Here is a 21,735-nt window from a genome sequence, read left to right as displayed (position 1 = left end):
TATTGGGACCACACGCATACGCACACACTTTTCAATAGCACTGCAGAAGCGTGTGTCCATCCTGTTCGCTATCTCTGTGCGTGCTGTTAATTTTTTGTCTTTTTTTAATTTATTTTGTTTCTTAATTTTTTTTTCCCCCATGTTTTTTTCTTTTCTTTAATTTGTTTCTTAAATGTTTTTCCTTCATATTTTCATTCTTTTTCTGTATCTTCTCAGCTTCCTTTTTCTTTGTTTTTTATCTTAAATTTTATTTTTAATACCATAGCATTTTCGATAGCACTTTTCTCCCGCTTCAACTGATTGTTCACACATACAATTTTTATTATTTTTTATTTTAAATTTTTTGTATATATTGTACATATTTTTTATTAATGTCTCATATGTTATATAATCACTATTAATTTGTGTTCACATATTATATTCAACTAGCTATAATACCCGGCGCTGCCCAGGTTTTCTTCAATGAGGCTTTGTGGATCACGTGATATCTCCCTCTTTCTTTGAGGGACATACAAACTGTGTTTAAGTTAACCAATATTTCGACTCATGAAATAAACAAATCTAACTAACAAATAACTAAAACTGAACTTCAAGTTATCCATTTGCCAGTTTCAGCTCCCAAAAATGCTTAATTAAAGCTGTGGAATTTTTTCTATGTACTTTTTACAGGTTATAATTAATTTTAAAACAACCTAAATTATATGAATTTATGCAGTTGAATATTAAAAAGCAATAACTGAGACATTAATTTTCATGCTTGAGAACATATAAATAAAAAGTTGAAATCAATGTTATTGCATGAATATCCTACTGAAAAGTATAGGTCCGGCTAATTACTTCATATTTTATTTTTTGGGCTTCGTACTCAATATTTCAAAAATCGAGAATTCAATACAATTTTTAAAATTATTGATGTGGCAAGAAACCCCTACTAAATTTCAGCATTTCTACAGTGAAATTGGCAATTTCAACACTGATTTCTATGGAGATCATCCGTTGCTTGTCCCTCAAAGTGATGCTGATGATGATTCTGATGTCTATTCAAAAACTCTCATTACTGGGAGGATTGAAAAAAGTGGCAAACCGTTATAAAGGTATAAACTATTATACATATACTAGCAGCATTAAAGAAGTGACAAACCATTGTAAAGGCATATACACGTCTGAAACGCATTGGTAGGGAACCAAAGTAAACAAAGTAAATGTTGCAAAAACCATTGTTGCCCAACAGTTTTTTGCTCATTTGGGGCATTTGCCTTGCTCTGATGAAATTTTAAAGTAGCCTATTGTTTCGCTACAGAGAGCAACAGGCCTACAACGATAAATCATTACACTTCACTCATAGTTAAAAAAACTGATTTCAGATGGCAGCACTAAACATTACAAGCATTACACGGAAACAAACTTTACACCCGGTTTCACTACACGTACACTCACATTCCAACATGTACCAATTCGTTAAAGGTTCCGCAAAGGAATAAAGACGAGGTGCATGTCTGGTTTAGTAGTAGCCTATTGTTCAAGTCAGGTCCCATTTGGTATATATGCAAAATTTGACGATGATCAATCTAAAATTGTAGATTTGTATAGAGAAACACACACACACAGAAAATCATTTTTATATATATAGATTAGGGTGGCCCCTATTTTTTTAAGGTTTGAATTTCAGTTTGCCCACCCCCCATTTTTTTCCTTTTATTCCAAGAAACAATTAGAGACTTCATTTGTTCAAATCAGAAGTTGGGAACCTGTGCCTCATCGCGGTAGAAGTAGGATGCCAGTGAGTGCCAAAGCGCTTGAAAGTAAAGCATTGTCACTTCAATGGCGAAGCAGGTCATAAACATGCACCAAAATGGGAGGGGTGAAAACTACTATAACTCTCACTAAAACCACTGCAATCTTAAGGCATGCGCCCACTCGGGTATGACCCGTGGGCCTCAAGAGAAAAGGGTCTCACAAAAATGAGATCTGGTTGAAATTTTCGAAAATTTGTCTTGCAGGGCCTCAGAAAAATCACTTGGCCCCGGGGCCTATGTTGCTCTTGAGACGGCTCTGACTTAAACTACTATAATATACTAAAGATTCACTGCACTTGTGCAACTGCCCTTTTTTCTCTCTTGTGGTGTCTATTATTTCATTTTACCCTTCCCATGTGGTTGCTTTTTCCGTCTCATTTCAACTTCAATTTTACTTTTTTTTTTTAATATTAATTTATTAAAAGACCATTCTCGAGGCTAAATTACTTAGTATTATCTTTTACTTACGATATTTTTTTGAAGTTTATGCATATTCTTTCTCCTTTATTTCATCTGGATTCCAATGCATATTGAGGCAGCTTATTTTTCAAGTGCCTTGGTGGGTGCAAGCCAAAGCATATTAACTCTATAATACGCTTTGGTGCAGGCAGTGACTAGTTTGTTCATGTGGCGCTCTACTTTCTGCCCTCAGTCTGCTGTAGTTTCTGTCCGGGCCAACTACGAGTGTAATTATGGCTTCTAATTTGAGAGGTGGTGATCGAGATATTTTTATAATTGGCAGTGTGTGTCACCAGATTATTGGAAGCAAACTTCTATCTAACAGGCAAGTTTTTATAATTTACGGGAAGTTACACTGTCTCTAAGTGAAAGTGCCAATTTAGTAGTGCTCGAATGCGATGTTCTCTTATTGGAGTAATCTTCAAAAAAATGCCCGCCGTATGTCAGACATGCAGAAAGAACATGAATGTAAGTTTGTATCAAATTTGAATAATTTGTTTCACATTGCTCACGCTAATGTTTTGGAAATTATAAAAATTGAAGAACACAGAAAATTTTTACTGAGTTAAAGAGAGTTGGAGAGAAGGGGATGTCTTGGGGAGTCGATAGCAAAGCAGGAAGAAAGCTTATTATTTAGAGACTTATTATTATGAAAACAGACGGGATAAGACTCATGATAGTTCTGAGATCGCTGGCAATTTCATGGATTCATCAGAAGAATTGTCAGGCATTGAGGTTATTTCTGATTCTGATCTTCATCAAACATTACTCATACGACTTTCGAGAAAAACATGGATGTACTGATAGGTTTAGGGGATGAAAAATGTACATTGGAGGAAATATTTTTTAACTCAAAAATTAATTGCTGTATTCGATCGATGCTACATTAGTCAGAGAAATGCCGTTTTTATTCTCCAAGCCGCAGCTGAATCTTTAGGGTACAACATAGATGAACTGGCAATCAATTGAAATACGATCCAAAGATATCGGGGAGATTTTCGTAAGGCGATGGCTACTCTCTCTCTCTCTATCTAAGATTAAAGAATTGTTTAAAGAAAATGAATTCGGTTTTGTATTGTATCCATTCATTGGGATGGTAAATTGCTGTCTGCTTTAAATGTAGAGATTTGAAAAGTGAAAGGCTACCTATCATTCTTACATATAAAGATCAAGAAAAATTACTCGGGATGCCAATTCAGGGAAGGAGCAAGCTATGGCTATATGGAATGTTCTAAAAGATTGGGGATTGAAAGATAAGGATCAAGTTCTATATTCTAACACAACCAGTTCCAACACTGGTCGTATCAGCGGTTACAATTCTAAAGCAGTATGCAGATCGGGAGATGACATATTTTCTGTGTCTGCACTACATGTACGAATTAGTGCTACGAAGTGTTTTCGAACATGTGTGACATCACGAACATTCAAGTGACTAGTAGTCCAGATGTTGTTTTCTTCAAAGAAAAAAAAAATCAGAGGAAAAATGAAATAATTTGGAAAAAGAAAATTGCATGGACAAGTAGAAATACTTGAACAAAATATATAGTGAGAGCAAAATACTGAGTGACGTGAATTATCTTTTTAATGCACTGAAAAATTTAAAAATAAAGCATGATTATCGGGAGCTCGTTGAATTATGTATAGTTTTTATTGGAAGGAGCTCAGACTAGACTATCAAAATCAGGCCATGGCACCAGGGGCCATCATGCTCGATGGATGACAAAGGCAATTTACTCCTTTAAAATGTTCTTATTTAGACAGCAATTGGCTTTAAGTGTCTGAAGAATATTTGTTTGTTGTAGTGGTGTATGTTAAAGTATGGTTGGAGAGTTCATCAGCAGTCGATGCTCCATTTGTTAAAGGAATTGGATGTCAACATTAGCTTTCTGAATCTCAGTACAGATCTTTGGGATAGGGATGATTCTTATTTAAAGTCACAAGGAACATTCCGGAATCTCAGTGTTATAATGACACAGCCGAAAGAGGGGTGAAATTGATGCAAGATTTTAATCGGCTCTTAACCGTGAATGAAGAGCAGAAGCCATTTCTTCTCCAGTGTGTCGAAGACCACATCAGTACAGAAAGCGGTACCCAGACTGCAAGAAGGCTACTCTTGAACAAAAATTTATTTAAATATTATCATGTTAAAAAGTGAATTTGTTGTTTCATATACCCTTTTAAAGATGCCATTTCCTAATTTTATAGCAAAATCATACAATTTCTTAATATGAGTAATAAATAAACATTTTCAAATGCTTAATTTTTAGCAAATTTTTTCTCCTACATCTTCATTCAATCAAGCTTGATGAGGCACGGGTTAATCCTTTATATATTGAAGAAATATTTGGCATACTTTCATATTATGGTAAAAGGAAAAAAATTAAGGGGTGGACGATTAAAAAATGTTAAGTAAATTTTTCACCATTATAATAAGGGCCACCCTAATATATATATAATCTGTTTACTCGTATTTTATACACTCTATTTGTCGGAGAAAATATATTTTATTTCAGTCTGTACAATACATGTAATATGACTTCTTGTCAGGGAGCATGTTGAAATAAAGATTTTTGTATGGAGAAAACACAGAAAAATATTTTAATTAGGGACTCAAACCAAGTAATTTTATAAGTATTGTGCAAACAGTCATAAATATTGAATAGACTAGTGGCTCATAGACCAAATACAAGTTTATGCCTATGATAATTTGGCATTATGTACAGTCAAATTCCGTTTTAACGAATACCGCTGTAACAAAAATCTCATTTTAACGAACTCTTTTCTGATCTTCCAGATAAGTTTACATAAGAACAATGGCAAAACCTGGAATTCCTTTGCAACAAAATTTTGTTATAGCAATGTGATTTTGTAGTCTTTTGGAGTTCATTATAACAGGATGTGATTGTAGTTCTGTAGAATTTTATTTCACATTATATGGTTATTTGTCCTTACCCAATAGTTCTCTTCATAAACATTTAGAATTAATTTCTCATTTGGTATTTACTATTTTATATGTGTTTCATTCTGCATCACTCATTAATTTATGCATGGTGCTAGAATTTAAAAGCTCAGTTTAAGAGTAGGGAATAAAATTTTTAGACCTCAGAAGCGTTTTAGTGGATGTTGCCTTAGTTTTTCATGTGAAAACCTCTTCAGGGGTGCAAGAGCTGCGGCAAACTGTGTCGAAATGGTTCTCTTGCTACATGGTGCGCCAAATTCCTGCTCAACTGTGACAATTCTTGTTTGTGGTTCACGGAGTTACCGCTAATGCACTGTAGTGCACCAAATACCCTGAATTTAGGAAAAAGAAGCATGAAATTTTTGCTCACAGGGCGCGTTCTTTCCGAGGCAAGGAAAGAGATACGGAGGGGGAAACTTCAATTTTTTTCACTTCCCACCATCTACTACAATCGCCTTATCTCATGACCTTGGAAAGTAGTTTTACTACCTTGAAGTACAAAGTCCTGTGCTATTATTGGTATAACCCGCGAACTATCAAAGTCCCTGAATGAATATGCAGAATTTTCCGATTTCGGAGAGCGTTTTTTCTCCCGCGGGTTATGTATACTGAAAATAACGGTAATTTCATGCTCACTAACCTGCGTTCAAAGACAGCATATCTATGGCGTAAATTCGCTTTATTTCCCACAAGATTGCACCCGCGTCTTTGCGAAGAATCAAAAAGGGGATTGGTTTATTCGTTTAAATTACAGAAGTTTTTCGGAGATTGTTAGGGAAAAACGGGATCTGTATGAACTCCAGCTAAAATATCCTGGTTTTGTCATCTAGCCACTATGCGGTCGCGTGGTTATCGCCGATCGTGATAGTTTCACATCACGAAAATCCGGATTTGGCGAACAGGGGCGGCTCGAGGAAAAAGATCTATACCCATGCAGAACCTATTTTTGGCACTACTGACCACATTTTTTTGGTCGACAGCTTTTTTCACCCTTTCAACTCTATTTGGCACCCATGGGCGGAGATACAGGGGTGGGGACGGGACGCATTGCCCCCCCCCTTCCCAACGTCAAAAGTGGAGTGGGTAGATCTAATGTATAGTATATGTGTGTATATGAATTGACATCATCATCATCATTGTGTCCCCCCCCCAGACTTCCAAGTCTATCTCCAACTATGTTGGCACCCCTCCTAGAGGGACGCCAAAAATGGCCACACGGCCCACCCCTGCATTGGTGGGGGAGGTTCATGCTCTTAACAAAAGTCAAAGGAAGGAGTTTGTACTAGGAGCATACTCATTTTACATAACTTCTGTGTGATACCTATTATACATAAATGTCCTACCTTTCCAAAACATGTTGTTGGAGCGAATGAAATGTTTGCACCCTCTCTTGTTTTCGCACTCCCTCTTGTGCATTGCTGGGATGGTACATTACTCCCTCATGTATTGCTGGGATGTTGCTTAACATTGTATCACCAACAGAATTATGTGAAGAATTGGTTGCACTACGATGCAAAGAATTACAAGAAGTGAAACCAGTTCAGAGAATAGATAGACATATTCAAACTTTGTAACTTTGAAAGCAGCCCAAAGTTCAAAATTTTGCCAGTTTTGGTGAAGGCTTTTTATCTTTAGCACATAGTAACACAGACAGTGAAAGAGAGTTCTGTGTTAAAAAAAAGTATGTTTGAACAGTGAAAAATTCTGTCCATCCAATGTTTTAATGGAATGACACAAAATCTTATGTTCAAGGGCATGAAAAATTTGAAAAAAATTGTCATTGAGATGCTGAACTTCTGAAAGCGACTCATGATTTGTATAAAAATATTGTAAGAGGCTTCAGACTGAGAAAACAGAAGGAAAAAAAAATTAATCTATTAATATTGCTATTAACTTGAGAAATTGTTTAAGTAAATAAGGTATTTTTTTATATTTTTCTCATTTTTTTGCATTTTGCTCTTAAATTTAATCATTTTTTAAATTCTGTGAGAAGTAAGCTTTTTTCACAGAAACTCATATTCTGCATGCACTTCTTTTGCTATATCAGGATGAATTAAGATTTTGGTGTTCAAGCAGCAGAAATTCTTGCTACCTAGATTTTCAGTATGCGTAGTGCTTAATTTGAAAAGAGTCTAATAATTTTTATTCGTCATTTCAGTACAAATACAAATACAACGCCACAACAGGCAAAATGCCCAACGAGGTGGCCGACAAAAAGATGCCAGTAAAAATATGGATGTCGTATACCTGAAAAATACAGCAACCCAATCTAAAACGCAATTTAACAAATTAGCAATGACACAAATGCAATTGACACAAATTAGAAACAATATATACACGTGATAAAATATTATACAAAAATGTATGTTTTAGTTGTGACAGATAAAGATACTTCAGAAAATATTTAAATGGACTTTAATACTGGAGGAAATTTATTTAGAATTATTTGTTCCAACCACTTTTGGCATTTCACAGAAAAATTACTCCTTATATTGCAGATATAGTTAGTTTTTGGTTCTGCTCCAAAAATGAGTTTGCTGCTCCAAAATTGATGAGAGGCGCTTGCACCTCTGCCTCTTTGAATTTTTAATTAATTCTGGTGTTCTCATACCCATACCAGAAAATACTGGGATTGCTCGAGCACCCATGGCTCAGATGCAACAGTTTTACCTACAAAGTGATTTTAGGTAAATCTGAGAGATGTGACTGCAGGGAGCGGCTTATGTATACCGGCATACCCCATCTTTCCAAGTTTGTGGTTGGGGATAACCCACTAAACCCATCCAACGATAATACATATGCCTGAGAATGCATACATGTCTTAGAGAGCAACGCAAAAGTATTTATATTAAAACATGGTAATATGTGATCAGTTAATTATTAATGAACTATGATTATTAAATAATAAGTGTCAGGAATTAATAAGTTCATGATGGTAAATTTATTCATCAAGAAGGGGCTTTTACTGATTGGAGTAAATTACTTTATTAATTATAACTTTTATAATTTTTACATCAGGTTATAAAAGCTTTTGTCAGTCAAAGCAGACCATGCTTCCAACAAAGATGGCTGCCTGGTTCACAGCTAAGCCTAATCGAAAGTTCCTGCTGTAGCTAATAGTTCCATCTTTGTATACATTTTTTTTTACTCTATGAAATTAATTCAAAGAATTTAGCAAACCATAACTTTGTAAATATAGCTTGTTCTATTGAATAAATATCAAAACTCTCTTATTGGCAGTGTTAATTTTTTTCCGTTAACAGTCTGACATCATAGCCTAGAAACATGTAACGTGTTGTCACGGGTTACACATTTGGCATTTTTTGCTCAATAAAATTGAACTGTTGAAACTGGAGTCTTTTTAATGGAAAAGCTTTTTCTTACTATTTCCAACATAGCCAAGTCAAGAAGTTTGTCAGTGTTAGACCAATCATTTATGTTGAGTCATGTTTGATGTACATGTATAAAATTTAGTTGCCAGATCAGTCAAAAAGATGGTAGATATAATTAATGATCATAAATCTCATTAAATTAGTTCAAAATTGTAAAATTGCATTAAGAACAAACACAGAAAATCGATTTCATAGATATGCAGTGAAACTGTATACTTTTACGGACAGGACAAAAAAATTCATCTGTAAAAGAGGGGTGACTATAATGAGGGGTTTGAAATGCAAACTTTTAATATACAAGGGAAAATCATTTATTTGGCCATAAAAGAGGGGTGACCGCATCTTAGGGTTATCTGTTAAGAGTGGTTTTACTGTAGTATATGGCTTACTCTTTTGCGGTCCTATGTCAAGGTGGACTCAACATCAGTGTTCTATTGGCAAGTCATATGTCAAGGTAGAAAAAAATGTTTTAAATAAGTTTTCAATGAACACAATAAAGAGTTTTTATTAATTAAACATCTATTTTTTATTTGTTGTAACCTGTTTCATACTTTAAATTACCTTGAAATGTACTCTATATGTATAAAACCATTCTGTATATGTGTCTATCTCTGTGTGTGTTCTCTATACAACAAAACGCAAAAAAAGAGAGAAATAAGGGTCTTGAATTTATCAAGCAAAACTGTGGCTCTAGGTTCCCAGCAATTACATTGAAATATTTGGGGAAAAAAGTTGGAACTATTTCCTGCCGAAAATTATTTTTTTTACCCTAAGGTTGTTAATACAGTGTCTGATTTTGAGTGGGCCAATAGTTTTTATAATGTTTTTGGTAAAGATATAATTATGAAGAGTGATATGCGGTTTTTGAACCTGCTAACCACAGCCAAAGTATCGACTGCTTGTGCTGAAAAGATTTTTTTAAATATTTGGTGTAGTTCATTCCAGATAGTGAAACAGAAGCATAAAATCTACTGTTTTTAATGAAGCAAATGAACAATTATTGAGGGTAAAATTATTCAATACGATATACATAAGATGTCTATTCAAGAAATGTAAGGTTTTTTTTTTTTCTTAATAAAATGTTCTGATATGTCTCAAAAGTATGATTCTTTATCTTTAGTTTGCAAATATTTTTTAAATAGTCATTGTTTTTATACATTAAAATTTCTTTAATTGTATATTCTAAGAAAATATAGATTAATGACTAGTGTGTTAGTAATATATACATTTTAATATATATTTTGTTAAAAAAATCATTAAAATAAAAAGAATCATAATTTAAAAAAATAAAAAATCTGATTTAAATAAAATAAAAAATCTGATTTAAATAAAATAAATCTGATTTACATAAAATAAAAAATCTGATTTAAATAAAATAAAAAATCTGATTTAAATAAAATAAAAAATCTGATTTAAATAAAATAAAAAATCTGATTTAAATAAAATAAAAAATTGATTTAAAAAAAATCAAAAAAATCGATTCTGATTAAAATGTATAGGAACTGATTGCGACTGAAGTCAAATGTCACTTAAATGTGAAAATCGTATAACTAAGCGATGTATAAATGAGGTTTCACTGTATTTCTCTACTCAGCATAGCATGCCACTATGCATGTTTTCTATATAAGTAAGAAAATAGTTTTCTGGATATTGATTATATTGCACTTCAGAATGCAAAACGACCAGGGTTTGATTCCTGGGAGAGAGAACAAATTTTTTCTGTTCAAAGCTCATTTCAGCATTAGCTCATCCAGAAATCCTTTTTATTTGATTCTTTAGAAATATTTGTTAATATTTGAATCAACCAAGTTCCACTATATATTGGCACTTGAAAATTTGAAACATTTTATTCTACATAAAATTGTTTGCTATTTTTTGGGAAAAAATTACTGGAATTTTCATTGATAAGTTTTGATGTTTTTGGCAGCTTAAACTAGTTTTTGATGCTTGTAACTTCACAAACCTGTTTTCGATGTTTAAAAACCCAATACTTTTTCATGTATTCTAATTTTTTCTCTAGAATCACGCAGATAAACCAGATCTGATTTGCCCAATCTGTTGCCATCACTTCCCTTTTCAAGACAGTTCAAGCTCAGTGAATACTTTGGCATTTTCGAGGCATTTGCTGCATCACAATTATTGTGGACTGATTTACAGTTGCTTACTATGTTTACAGAACTTCCTATCTTCCTTTGAATGTGAAAATCACTTGGAAAACTTTCATCGTATTGCTCAAAGCTACTCTGAAAAAGAAAGAAATCAGGAAAGTAAGATCTGTTATGCTAAAATTTTATTCAAATTGAAATGGGCTTACTGATTGAAACCATGGGCTTACTGATTGAAACCATTCATGAAATTTTTGCTGAATATTTAATTTGTATATAATGAAACCTGTACAAAACTAAATATCAAGAGACAGATTATTCTCCTTTCCAGACAGGTTTCCGTTTTATAAAGGTGCTCACAAAATATATGCAGTATTAATTTTTTTTTTCTATCGCTATGCAAAATTTTAATTTTGGGAATACCACCCAAACTATTATAAACCAACTATTACTAACCAGAGACGTCATATTTTTAATATTTCATTTCAATTGTACATTTGAAATTTCATATTAATGCATTGGTAGTTAATTCTCATAAAATGTTCTCCTGAGTAGGAATAGAATTGACACTTACTTTTGTTGAAAGTTTTTAAATATTTAACTGCCCAATGTTCCATAAATGGAACATAGTTTTCGTATGCAAAAATATCAGTAAAAACTTGATTAAAAAATTTTTGGTTTTTTATTGTTTATAGTAGATAATTCAAAGTATTTTTAAGTTTGGAAACTTCAATTTAAAATGGACTTTTGACTGGTTTAAGGTTTCAGTCTGACCCTTTGTGTTCGATTAAACAAAGGCATATCCAAGAACATTGACATCGGGTAAATTTCAACTTTTTTTTAAAATAATAACTTGATCCTCACATATTCCCAAGGGATCTCAGCATGATCCATCCAGGGAATTTATTAAAACTCAAACAGAAAGTATTAGTTAACACAACATGTTGTTGAAAATATATAAATATTTATATATTTTTTTCAAATTCTTCTTGGAGAAAACTGGGCTGATTTGAATTATTGAACATGACTTTGAAGGGCTAGCTCATGAACAGGAGCCACTACTTGTCAGAGAGATTGTGTGATTGGGGAAGACCATGGACTAGGGGTGCATGAGGATGGCATTCACCACCTCAATAGTGGTGATAAATGTTTAGGAGTTGATGATCGATGAAGTGAGGGATCTCTTTTTCATGCACCAGCGAGAGTTTATGGACAATATCTCATCTAAGGAAGAGAGAACTAAGATGTCCCTCTCACATAAAATGAGATTAGAGAGATGAGTAGAATGTTGGAATCTGTGCAAAACTCTGTAGAAAAGAACCACCCAAATAAAGCTGTAGCAGTGTGCGAGCAATGAATCTGTCCAACAAACACTGCAGTTTCCCATTTCTTAGAAATCCTAAAACGGAGGCAAAAGCAAATGCCCTTGGATAAGGCTCTTTTTGAAAGTCATGAAAAAAAATAAGTTTGCAAACAAGGAGTCTGTAAATTGACCGAAACAATAGTCCTCTCTCTCTCATTGTTTAAGTTAAAAGTCAATACTGTCTGTAAACAGTATTGTATGTTAATTTATGGCATTATTTATATTATGTATATTTTAATGTAATATTTGTTATTATTGTTTAATTATTGATTGAATGCCGTTTTTATCAGTAATTTTTATGCTTATGAATAATTGTAGAACAAATTATCCGAGTTTCTATTCTCTCCTATGGGGAAGTTTGATTCAAATTATGAGCATGTTGGTGGAACAAATTAAGCTTGTTAACTGAAGTTCTACTATACACAATTAAACCCCCGCCACAGTTCAGTTTCTTAATTGTAAAGATTTGAGAACAGAATCACAAATTCTAAAAACCATTCATGTCCACTCTGACATAGACAGAATAAGCATTCATTTTGCTCATTAAATCCATACTATTACTATAAGGGCACAGCACACATTTTGTCTGTTCTGTCCTAATGCTCACTTTGTCACTTTTTTAGAAAGAAAATTTTAGTATTTCTGAATCAAAAGTCTGTTATTGCAATGCTATGATGCAAATGATGTATGTGAGATCCGCGATGACTCTCCTTGATGAAAGTGTGGGAAGAGTCAAGGGGATTGGACACAGCTGAATATCAAGTGCTGAAGAACGGTCGAGAGTGAGAGGGTCAACTTGGAGGAGAGGCCACAGGCGACGGTCGACAAAAGGGTCATGTTCTTCTACTAAATTGGCCTCTGTTGTAGCGATACAGGCTATTAGTTGAAAGTGTTGTAAAATAATGTATAGTAGAAATGACAATATATTGAAAGTGTTGTAAAATAATATGTAGAAGTCCTTAAATTAACATTAATCAAGAAGCAAACGTTTTGGCTGCATTGTCGTTATAAATGGTGGCAGTGGGTGTGTTATAAAACAATCTAGTATCTTGGATAGAAAAATGATAATTTCAGCAGAAGGAGAATTAGCGCGGATGAATCGATGGAACATCGAAAGGATGAACTGAAGTGAAGGAGTGAGAAAGAGTTTTCAACACTGGACAGGCACATAGGAACAACAAAGCTGTATGGAGATCCTGGAAATAAGGGGTGAGTGGCATGTTTGTCTGAAACCTTAAGATTGCTGGATAAATTTAGGTTGTGCGTTGTGGACTTAATTTTAAAATATTTTTAATAGAGTATAATTAATATTAACAGTAGTTCACCATGTCATTTTTAATGAAAGCAAAAAAAAAAAAAAAAGTGATTTGAGAGTACTTGCTGAGGAAATGAAGGATTAGGTTAGGTGGAAATTGAGTAATGCCATCAGGGGCGTAGCCAGAAATTTTGTTCGGGGGGGGGGGACCAAAGTGACAGAACAATGGATTTGGCCATCTTTTTCTGGTCATTTTCTCACATTTTGGGGGGGGGCAGTCCCTCAAGTCTCCCCCCCCCCGCTATGCCTTTGAATGCCATTGTATTTGAATTAAGAAATAAAATACAGTAAACCCTCTGAGAGGTGACCGTTGATCAGGAGTTTAAAATGCATACTTTTATCATACTAGGGGAAACTATTGTTTAGACATAAAAAGGGGGTTACTGCATCTGAGGGATGCCCGTTAAAAAAGGTTCAATTGCCAGTAGCTGTTATTTCAGGAGGTGGAGCCAAGATAGCACATCAGAAAAGTATGTGTGCAGTTGCTGAAGGTCTGGTTGAAAAAATGATCATACATCATAATGTACTCAAGAAGTTGATATGGGATAACCGTTATCATTAACACCAGGATAAAGGGTGAGAACGAGGTTGCAGTAACAGAAGAAAGAAGTGAGTGAAATTCATTCGATTCGCGTGCAAGTGGAAAAAGAAAATGTCAGTAGATTGTTTCAGTGATAAACATACACCTTATCTAGAAGGGTTTGCAAGTAATCAAAGGGATTATTCAGATTTTGAGAAATCTGAGGATGCAGAATCCAATAACAGTTTGAATTTATTCATAGCAGCAGATTATTTGGATTATTCAAAAACCTAACTCTGAAATGTTTTCAGGGAAGCTGAAGGACAGCCGATATCACTAAGGACCAAACAAAAGTAGGTTGATCAGTGTTCAGTGTCAGGAAAACACAGATAGACCCCTGAAACAAACCAAGGAATCGGGGATGAATTGGCCAGGGATGGGTTGGGTGTCAAAATATTACTTGGTGCCTCCAGAGTGAGTCAGAATGTTAAGGTAGGGGCTATGCATGTTTCTGCGTACCAAAAGCAGAAGGCAGAAGGGCATTAAAAACTAGCTGAACAAACTGATATAGGAAACATGCCAAAACAAACGGCTGCTTAAGATAGCAGTGGTTGGAAGGTGTTAAGTTTTGCAGAAAACTATTATTTCCATTTCTGATTATGCAAATGAATTATACGCTCCTTGGCAGAGGCCAAATACATCTCTTGAATTAAGAATATAAATTAATATTATACTCTTTTGTAAAAAAATCTAGTTGTATGATTTTTCTTTTGTTATTATAAGCAGATCAAAAGAGCATAGTAAATGTTTTTTATTATTTATTATGTACAGTATCCAGCTTTCTTGGGGTGAAGGAAACTGTTCACTTCACTCTTTTATCACCCCAGAAAAAAGGCTAGTTCTGTGTGTGAAGGTGAAAAAAAAGAGAAGAAACATTCACAATTTGTTGGTACAGTATACCACAGTGTTAGACACACTTGAGGAAAGGGAAAGTTAAGGGAAATCCCTTAATGAGAAGGCTAACCCATCATGTAATAACATAGCTGCCAAGTCTCCCGAATTTTAGATTCACCTCTGGACCTCCCAAAAAGTTCTTAAATCTCTCAAATTTTTACAAAAATCACAAAAATCCCTAATTGCCCCTAAAAATTCCCTACCTCCTAAATAATTTCTTGATTTAGGAGGTGACTTATTCACTGTTTCTTTTTCCCCTTTCAAAATGACGTCACACGTCGTAAATGAGATAATAGTGGGAAATTGCTTTTTTAAGAAAGTTTTACAAACCCTCTGATGGTAACAAGAAAAGTTGTGTCTTATCGTGAAGGGAAACAGCTTAGCAGCCAATATTTCTGGATAATAATTGAAGATTACATTGACACGCATGTGGTCAGAACTTCCTCTTTCGTTGAAGTTATGGATGTGCGATAACAAAATATGAATACTGATAAACAAAAAAAATATTTAATTAATTTCAAAGATACTTATTCCGATGAATTTCTTTTCATCAAATGTTCCAGAAAAGGGCTGAATTTTTCTTTTTGTATAAAGTTGTATTAAGGACATAAACATCAGTCATGGTAGAAAGACTGACATCATCACCCATGTGAAATCAAAAAAACATCAAGAAAGTGTCACAAAAAGTCAGTCTTCTTCAAAAACTAACGTTTTTTCCTTCATCTTCCGATGATTTTGGGGGTCATTCATGTATAATGTTTGTTCACATCGTTTCTGATTGAGCACAATATATTTTTTAGATCAAAGTTTTGGCCTCCAATTTTACTTGTTGTTTGGGACTTTATTCCCTATGCTTCAATTTTTTTTTGTGGAAAATCTCTATTTTAATTGGAAAACTCCCTTTTGTATTTATTAGAGAGTGGTTTTGGTATAAAATACGGGTTTGCGTGAAAATCTCCCTAATTTTCATTTTCAAAAGTTGACAGCTATGTAATAATAAGTGTAATACCCAGGGTTCTTTCCCTACCTCCACACCATCACCATCTCCACAGGAACCAAGAAGAAAATAGGTATTCCAGCCTTTACAAGAGTGTCGAAGTCATTGGAAGTCCTTTTCATTCTACAGTGACAAAGCACAGGGATAGGAAAGAGAAAAACTCAACCATGATGGCAGAGTTTTTACTTGTGTTCAGGCACATGAGATCCATGATGATCCTCTTTGAGGAAAGTGGGGGATGGGTCAAAGACTGGACACAGCTGTATACTGGAGCCAAGAGGGTAAACTGAGAGGAGAGGCCACAGGGGATGGTTGACAAAAAGTGAAGGAGTCATGTTCTTGTACTAGTGGCCTCCAGTTGTAGGAATACAGACTATCTATTGAAAGTGTTGTAAATTAATGTATAGTAAAAATTAAATTAACATTAAACAAGAAGTAAATGTTTCAGCTGCATCGTCGTTATAATGCACATGTATCAATAAAAGTTTATCTAATGCAGGGCTAAACAAATTGCAAAAAAGTTTATTGCCATGAAGAAAATTTAAGGCATTAAAAATTTCTTCTCTGAAAGAAAATGGCCCAAAATATTGCTTCTTTTGACTTTTTCAGGGCATAGTGTTCCTCTTTCATGTTGCCAGATATGCTGCTATAAATTACACGAACAAATAACATGAATATGAATTAGTTCTCATGGATTGGCCACCCCAGTCTATATAACCATATCACTCTCTCGTCCCGAAGCACATCTTGTAGTGTTACTATAAATCTGCTATTATGATAACTTACATTTCACTGTATAGGAGGATATATTAGATCAATTCATCTATACCAATATAAATATTGACTGATCAACAAACCCTAATAACATATACTGTGGACAAAATATTGTTGCACGTTGTCCAAATTTATTTTGTGAAATTTAGTTCCTAGTTGTGTAATTTCTAATTGTGAATTCCTTTTCTTCTTTTTGATCAGAAATCTTATTCCACAAAAGATCATGTAATGACACAAGTAGTGATGGTGCAGTTTCTGTAGTGGATCAAAAAGATAACATCATTCAAAAGAAGAAAAAGACAAAAAAAATTAAGAAAAGGAAAACCTCAGATCACAATGCAAATCTCGTCGGTAAGCTCAACTGAAAACAAATGTTTAAATATTAAACAGTAAAACTTCAAAGTTCACGTGTTTTTTCACTGAACTTATGTATCATTGTGTTACTCCAATTTTTTTTTCTTTAGAACAGAGCACAATTCAGATCTATCACCATTGGCGTATGCAAAGGGGGCCCAAGATTATAGTGTTATTTTACAGGAAAAAATTTAAACCCCCTCCCCCAAGAAGGAAAAAAATCTGAAAACTCCCCCTCGAGAAAATTCTGCATATGCCTATGTCTATCACCATGGGCAGTTATGCCTAGTGAGTTGTGCCGGAAGTGTAAGTGAGTGTACCTAACAGTCTGAGTGTGTATCTAGTGTTGTGATCAATTTTTCAGTGTGCTGCCATCTATATTTCAGAAGTGAAATGCAATGATTGAATATTTGTACTGTTTGTAAGCCTGTTGTTCTCTGCTGCAAGACTTCCTAATAGGGAGATCAGCTCACATTTGTACCTCGAAGTTGGGAATCGCTGAAAGCCAACTTCAGTCGACCACCACTGTGGCACCAGTAGGGTTCGAACCCAGGACCACTCAGCCACCACAGCAGTCAATATCTGTTTGCCTTTGGATGCAATTGGATGGCTTGGTGTTGCGAGAAATAAGTCATATTGCCCCATAATGAAAGGGGAAGTTTTCAGATCAGACGGCCGTCTAACGTGGAGTATCTATCTTTCATACATTTTTTATTTTTTATTAATAACTTAGATCAAGGTATCAGTGGGACCATGATATCAGTCACCTTAACTATTAAGGGTTACTTTATACCAGTGTTTCTCAACCTATGTGTCTGCAGAGATCGGTCAGGTCTGCATACATTTTTCTAGTCCTTAGGCATTGAAAAACCACTGCTTTACGCCAAAACTTGAATGAAATCACAACATGGGCGGATAAATGCACCATAACTTTCTGCATCAACAGAAATGTATCATAATTCAAATCAGCTTTATTTGGATCATCCTCATCTATGGGAAAATATGGGATATCACTGATTTCTGTTTAAAAAAAGTGGAAGTTTCCTTATGTTCCTTACTTCTTATGTCCGCTCAAATTATATTCATAACAGGGTTGGTTTTGTTTCTTCCCGAAAAAACCTATTTCTTCCACGACAGTGGAAGAACATAAAAAAAAAAAACAAAGAAAAAACCGGAAGAAATTAGAAGAAAAGCAGAAAGTGTTCTAGTTATTGTTCAATTGTCGACATATAATTTAGACTTCTTAATTCACCGCATTGTGTGCAAAATATCTTTGTTTTCAAAACAGTACTTTTGTAATGTTTAATTATAAAATATCTCTTTAGAGGATGTGGAATATGTACCGTATATACTCGTGTATAAGCTGAGTTTTTTTGTAGAAAAATTTGTTCCTCAAGTGGGGTGGGGGGGGGGGATCGGCTTATACTCGGGTCAGTTTTTGGTGAGAAAATATCGACCCCCGCAATCAGTAGTCATTTTTGTAGCAGTGTTCGAGAAACCGGCATTATTGGTATGTGATATGTTCACACTCCCACAGATAATGTCAAAGTCATGTCCCGATAATGTCAAAGCCGATGCAAAGAAATCTGAAATATCATTGGCTTTGATACCATGTAAGCTAACGTCGATTGTACAGCCTTTGAATGTGAGCATCAATAAGCCTCTCAAAGACTATTTGAGGGATTTGTGGATCAAATGGATGAGTTCCGATGATACAGTGGTGCCTTGAAGAAAACTGACATTGGCCTGGTGTGCCAATGGATACATGAGGCGTGGAATTCCTGTTTCTGCCGAAATTATCATCCGATCCTTCAAAAAACGTTGCATCAGCAATGCGATGGACGGAACTGAAGATGATATCTATCCTGTTTGAAAGTGACAATGGTGATGAGACAGCCCATGAAGATAAAAACGAAGATGCCGCACCTTATGATGATCTGATGGATTACGATGATCTTGGAGACTCAGAAGAAATGGTTTAAAAAGTTTGAATCATTTTCTATTGTAAATTTCCACAAGCTATTAATTATTCATTATTATTTATTAAATATATTAAATACATTAATATTAATTATTAATAATTCAAAGCTGTTATCGATAAATGTAAAGCCACTGTTCCTACCAAATGCTCTTCATCTAAAAGCTTCTTTAACCCTTGGATCAACAGTGACATTATCCATCTCAAAAGAAGAATTCGACGTGACGTCTCTAAACTCAAATTTATTATTATTAACCTTATTTCTCGCCACAAATCCAACTACTTATCCCACTCATTGCCTTCCTATCTCAAAACTAATCCTTCAAAATTTTGGAATTTTCTTCGCCCCAAATCAGCAGGTACCTCCTCGCTCAAAACTTCCAACTCGGATCTAACCTCTCCCCTCGATCTTGCCTCCGAATTTAACCAGGCCTTCTCTTCTATTTTTTCCTCTGATATCCTTCCCCCCCCCCCAATAAGTCTTTTTCGATTCACTTCATAACTCCTGTCCCATCTCCTTTTCTAAAGCCGGTCTCCTGAATCTCCTAAAAAAATTAAAACCCCACTCTACTGGCCCAGATGGGATCCCCAGTCATATCCTAAAATTCTGTGCCATTGAAATTTGCAACTATCTCCTCATTATATTCAACGTCTCACTGAATACTTCTAACCTACCCAATGACTGGAAAATTAATAAGATAATTAACATCCATAAATCTGGCTCACTCTCCCACCCTCTCAACTTTAGACCTATTGCAATCAACTCCTCTTGCTGCAAGCTCTTAGAACACATAATTGCGAAGAATATCCGTACCCACCTCGATTCAATTAACTTTTTCTTCCCTAACCAACACGGATTTCGATCATCGTTATCAGTATCTACCCAATTAACACTTTTCATACATGACTTAACAGACTCCATTGATAAAAACCTCCAATCCGACATAATTTTCCTAGATTTTTCCAAAGCATTTGACAGGGTGCGCCATAATAAACTTCTACTAAAACTTTCATACCTTGGACTAAATGTTCAACTGCTGAAATGGGTGGAGGCCTTCTTTATTAACCGTAGCCAGTTTGTCTCGTACAAAAGCCAGAACTCTCCTTTTCTTCATGTCAAATCTGGCACACCCCAGGGCTCGGTCCTCTCTCCATTATTATTTTTAATTTACATAAATGATCTACCCGACTCCAAAACTGCCGCATTAGACTCTTCGCTGATGACTGTGTCATCTATAAAACAGTGTCCAATCTTTCTGACCAAGAATCTCTCCAACACAACCTTAACATTATTTCCAAATGGTGCTCAACCTGGGAATTACCCCTCAATTTCTCAAAAACTGTTTTTATGAAAGTGACCCGTAAAAGAATCCCTCACGAATTCCCTTATTCTATAAACAACTCTTTGATCTCTGAGGTTTTCCAATATAAATACCTGGGCATTTATATTGGAATTTTTTTAATCTCTTCCGATCTCCGCTGGAACCTTCACGTTGATTATATCTTTAATAAATGTCTCCAAAAACTGTTTTTCCTTTGCCGTAACCTAAAATACTCCACTCGTCATGTTCGTCACTTGTGCTACCTAACATATATTCTCCCTGCCCTCTCCTATGCCTGTGAAGCCTGGGACCTCCACACCCAAACCAACATGGACAAATTAGAATCTATCCAAAATAAGTCCACTCGTTTCATTTTTAACTGTTGGTCTTCATCTGTCTCCATAACGGAACTCAAGTGACAACTCAATATCCAACCGCTCTCCTCTCTTCGACTTATCTCTCGTTTAACTTTTCTTTACAATCTCCTCCATGGGGTTTTTAATATTGACACATCCACTATTCTATTCCAACCTTCACATTTCTCTGTTAGACTCATTCCAAAAAATTACAGCCCATCTTTGCCTCTTCAGATTGTCACAAATTTTTTGTTCTTTTTCCCAAGAACTATTATCGACTGGAACAACCTACCATCAAATATTGTAGATTGCACTACGATTTCCGAATTTTCTCGTACCATCAATCGACACTTTTGCCATATATAATTCCGCATCCTCTTGTATAGGCCTCGGCCAATCAATATTGTATAAATAAATAAATAAAAAATCTTAATAGTCCCGGAATATGAAAGCACTTTGAAGGACGTCAGTTAAATAATGTGATTATATAATTCAATACATATGTAATGTAATTGGCTGAGGCAATACTGCATTTTATTAAAATCAGTATCAGTATGTGTAATGTGATATATCAAAAATCGAAAAAAATAAATGGCCAATACAATACATATGTAATGTAATTGGCTGATGCAATACTTATGTAATGCGATGCAAATCAAAAATCGTAAAAAGTGAATGGCCGATCAAACCTACTAATTCTTTTTTATTGATAACTTTCTCAATTAAGTTCTAATTTGATTGAAATTTTCATATACTGCACAAAAAAAAAAAAAAATTGCACAAAAAAGACCACACAAAAACAGGTTTGAGTGTAATTTTGCCCTGACTTGCTACCGTTTCCATTCTGCAAGCAAATTTCCTACGTGTTGGATGAGTACAGTGTCATTAATTTTTAAGTATTTTTTCCTCTTTGCCATATGAAATTCCATGGTTTCAGGACTATTGATGTAAATTTTCAAGTCGTTCCGACAATGGTTCTTTTTTTTAGTGTTTTAAAAATCAGAATTTTAGTTATAATCACATCCTGTGTATATCATAAATCATTGCTAATTAATCTGCATTATTTATGATTCATTAAATAGATTATATTT

At 34.6% G+C, this 21,735-nt stretch overlaps 1 protein-coding gene across 5 annotated transcripts in view; it reads left to right on the top strand.

Moving 5' to 3' along the window:
• LOC149083312 (uncharacterized) overlaps positions 1–21,735 on the top strand; it is a 165,852-nt gene that overhangs the window by 88,796 nt on the left and 55,321 nt on the right. For all 5 annotated transcript variants that reach the window (XR_016193246.1, XM_089236548.1, XM_089236549.1 and 2 more), the window contains 2 exons: positions 10,627–10,873; positions 16,836–16,985. Coding sequence is in view for 4 of the 5 variants with exons in the window: in XM_089236548.1 (XP_089092674.1) it covers positions 10,627–10,873; positions 16,836–16,985 (397 nt within the window). In the remaining variant the exon portion in view is untranslated. The remainder of the gene's footprint in view (positions 1–10,626; positions 10,874–16,835; positions 16,986–21,735) is intronic.

Source organism: Pholcus phalangioides, unplaced genomic scaffold (assembly GCF_987345545.1).
Source record: "Pholcus phalangioides strain wild (caught in Gottingen) unplaced genomic scaffold, Ppha-v1.0 ptg000009l_1, whole genome shotgun sequence".
Lineage (NCBI taxonomy): Eukaryota > Metazoa > Arthropoda > Arachnida > Araneae > Pholcidae > Pholcus > Pholcus phalangioides.
The sequence above is the reverse complement of the archived record's forward strand: the minus strand, read 5'-3'. Positions and strand labels throughout refer to the sequence as shown.